Below are 2698 nucleotides of genomic sequence, written 5' to 3'. Positions count from 1 at the left end.
AAAGAGTGATTTCTGGGCAAGTGATATGCCAGGCTGGTCCTTTCTATAGAACAGGGTGGCCACCTGGGGCTGGCAGAGATTCCCTCATGGCAGCTACAGGGTCTGATATACAAGCAGTGGAGCTGAGGCTTACTGGGCTAAGGAGTTATCCTAGGGCAACCACGCTCTGTTCTTTGGGGCAAGTGGCAGCACAGTGAGGAGAAAATTAGGGCTTGGGGATTCCCCACAGATGAATTTATGACATCTTTTTTGACTGAAGTCTGGTAGTGGACACAGTCCCAGTGACTGTAATGGGAGATGGGCCCCATTTTGAAAAGGAGCAGAATGTTTCTATTTTGAAGATGTGAAATCAGGACACTGTGTGAAGCATAAACATATCTCAAATAACATGAGACTCATGACAACAGTCACAGGAGTTGGCAGAGATCTGTGATGGTACCACTCCTCCTCTGGCTCACCAAGGACTCACCAAGCTTCATCACTGAGAGGACAGCAAGGATCCTGCACATAAGCACGGTGGGTGGCTCCATCTTCCCTTGAATGTTTTCTTCCTCTGTGAGCCAAGGACTAGAAATACTGCCAGCACCAAGGAGCCCTACAGGGGGAAGGCAATTAATAGAATATTAACAAAGATTTGTTCTTAGGGCCTTGCGTGCTTCATGACAGGCTGAGCTAATATTCTCAATCAATGCTTGTGGAGCCTTCTGTAGTTTCATGCAGCAAGGTAGAAATTCAGTCGCAGAGCCATGGGAGGGAAAATTCAAACCATTTGTATACCTTATGGCATTCTATATTAACTGACACCCCAAGCGTCACCACAGACTGGTCCTAAGGATGTCTTCTTAAAGTTCAGTTGCAATCAAGAAAGCAAAAGAATGTTAGAACCAGGGTGAAAAAGTAAGGTCACTAGAGAAAGAGGCTAGAATAGAGATTGAAGGTCACCTTGGTGTCACAACCCAAAGTTGTGGATTTTTTAATTGTGTGTGCTTCGGCACCGCTAAATTATGTTCCCGCCAAATTGGAGCTCTTTTGCACGACGGAGTGTTCTGTTGTTATGGAGAACCCGCGTGCAGAAAAGTGTTTCCCGCCGTTCTGTAGCCTTCTTTGCATTGTGCATGACTTTTGCATTTAGTGATGCACGCTGCAAAGGAGTTTTCCCGCCATTTGTATTGAGATTTGAGCCACATTATTGGCTGGTCTTAATTTAGGCACACATGGCGGCTAGCTATTGGCTTGCTAGCCGTACAAAAGGCTTGGGTGGTTTCCGCCCAAGTTGGAGAGAAAGACGGAGAGAGACGGATCTCTAAGCGCTGTGGGTCCTTTCGAACCCAGCGCGTCTTTCTTAAGAAGGCGATAGAGGCTCCAATTGCCGAACCCCCGGAGCCTCGCAAACTCCGGGGCACCACTTACCGACGACCTCTAGCCTCTCCCCATCACCGATCGCAGCCCAGACGAATCCCTACCCTAGAACCCAGTTATTGACACCATGGAGTCTTAACCGCTCCGGGGATCCTGGGAACAGAACCCAGTTATCGACACCACAGAGTCTGAACCACTCCGAGGATCCTGGGAACCAAGTTTTAGAGTCCTCCAACGAGGACTGAAGTGGAGCTGTACCTGGGAAACTGTCCAGCCTGCACCGCGACCATCTCCGGTGTAAGTAAATAATCTTTTCAATCAACCATTACGCCTCCGTGACTGATTCTAGCTCGAGTGTACTACTCCACCCCGCAACTTTTCTCCGGCCCCGCGTGCCCGGGCTACCGGCCACAGCCCGCGTACACACTGACGGGCCCAGCCCGCGCCCGGCGAGGACGGGACCGGGAGCCGTCCCACACACTTGGTATGCCCCAAACTAAGTGCTTCAGGTTCCAGAAAGAAAAATGATGCTTAACATGAGGCAAGGGCAGGATGGTGGATGGGACAGGTGTATAAAATTACCCTCTCAGAGAGGGTAGGAAAGAAAGCGCTTACAGCTTTCATGTTAGTAGAACCAGACAATCTCTCTCCCAGAATACTGAAAGAACAAGCATATGAAAGGGCAAGTCCAGTAGCGAGGATCTGAATACATTTGCCAAAGGGGTGTGGTACTGTTTGCCTGGAGTATACCAAATTCTGTACCTGTGGATATGAAAGGAGAAAAGTGAACTGGGCATCAGCATGCTGGTTAGTCTGACCTCCATAGCATGCAAAGTACAGTATTAGAAGGATAACAGTCCCTGAGAAAAGCAAGGGAGGTAAGAGTGCTCAGAAACCCCCTTGGCTCAGCAAGGGCATTCAGCAATGCCTGAGGACTAAAAGGGGGGCATACAACCAGTGGAAGTATAGCAGAAAGCCCCCTTTTCCTCTTGCCTGCATTTGCTCTCCCCTCTTTGGATATGTTTCTCTTCTTCTACCTTTTCTTCCTTCCTCTTTCTTTCAGTATAAGATAAGGAATTGTGTTTTAAAGTTTGTATGTGTGTATTTTGTGTCTCCCCTTGTATTTTGGTATTTTTGTCTATTTGTGTGCCATGGCATTACTCTTGTAGCTTATATTTTATACTCCTCACCTTTTAATTAAATGTGTTTAGTTTCAGAAGTAAGTTATACATTGTAACAATGTTAACAAGGGCAGGGATCAAACTGCCGCTTCCCTGTATCAGGTGGCCCCCTGAAAGAGCGAGTGAATCAGTGATTGAATGCGTAACACAGTAGCAGG

The 2698-nt window shown here is 47.7% G+C and overlaps 1 protein-coding gene across 1 annotated transcript in view; it reads right to left on the bottom strand.

The window, feature by feature from the left end:
• CD4 (CD4 molecule) overlaps nucleotides 1-2698 on the bottom strand; it is a 72224-nt gene that overhangs the window by 36646 nt on the left and 32880 nt on the right. Inside the window, exon 2 of the mRNA XM_014527149.2 lies at nucleotides 470-595. Coding sequence (XP_014382635.1) covers nucleotides 470-530 — 61 coding nt within the window. The 5' untranslated portion in view covers nucleotides 531-595. The remainder of the gene's footprint in view (nucleotides 1-469; nucleotides 596-2698) is intronic.

This window comes from Alligator sinensis, unplaced genomic scaffold (genome assembly GCF_000455745.1).
Source record: "Alligator sinensis unplaced genomic scaffold, ASM45574v1 scaffold2081_1, whole genome shotgun sequence".
Taxonomy (NCBI): domain Eukaryota; kingdom Metazoa; phylum Chordata; order Crocodylia; family Alligatoridae; genus Alligator; species Alligator sinensis.
Note: the sequence above shows the minus strand (reverse complement) of the source record. Positions and strands in the feature narration are given on the sequence as shown.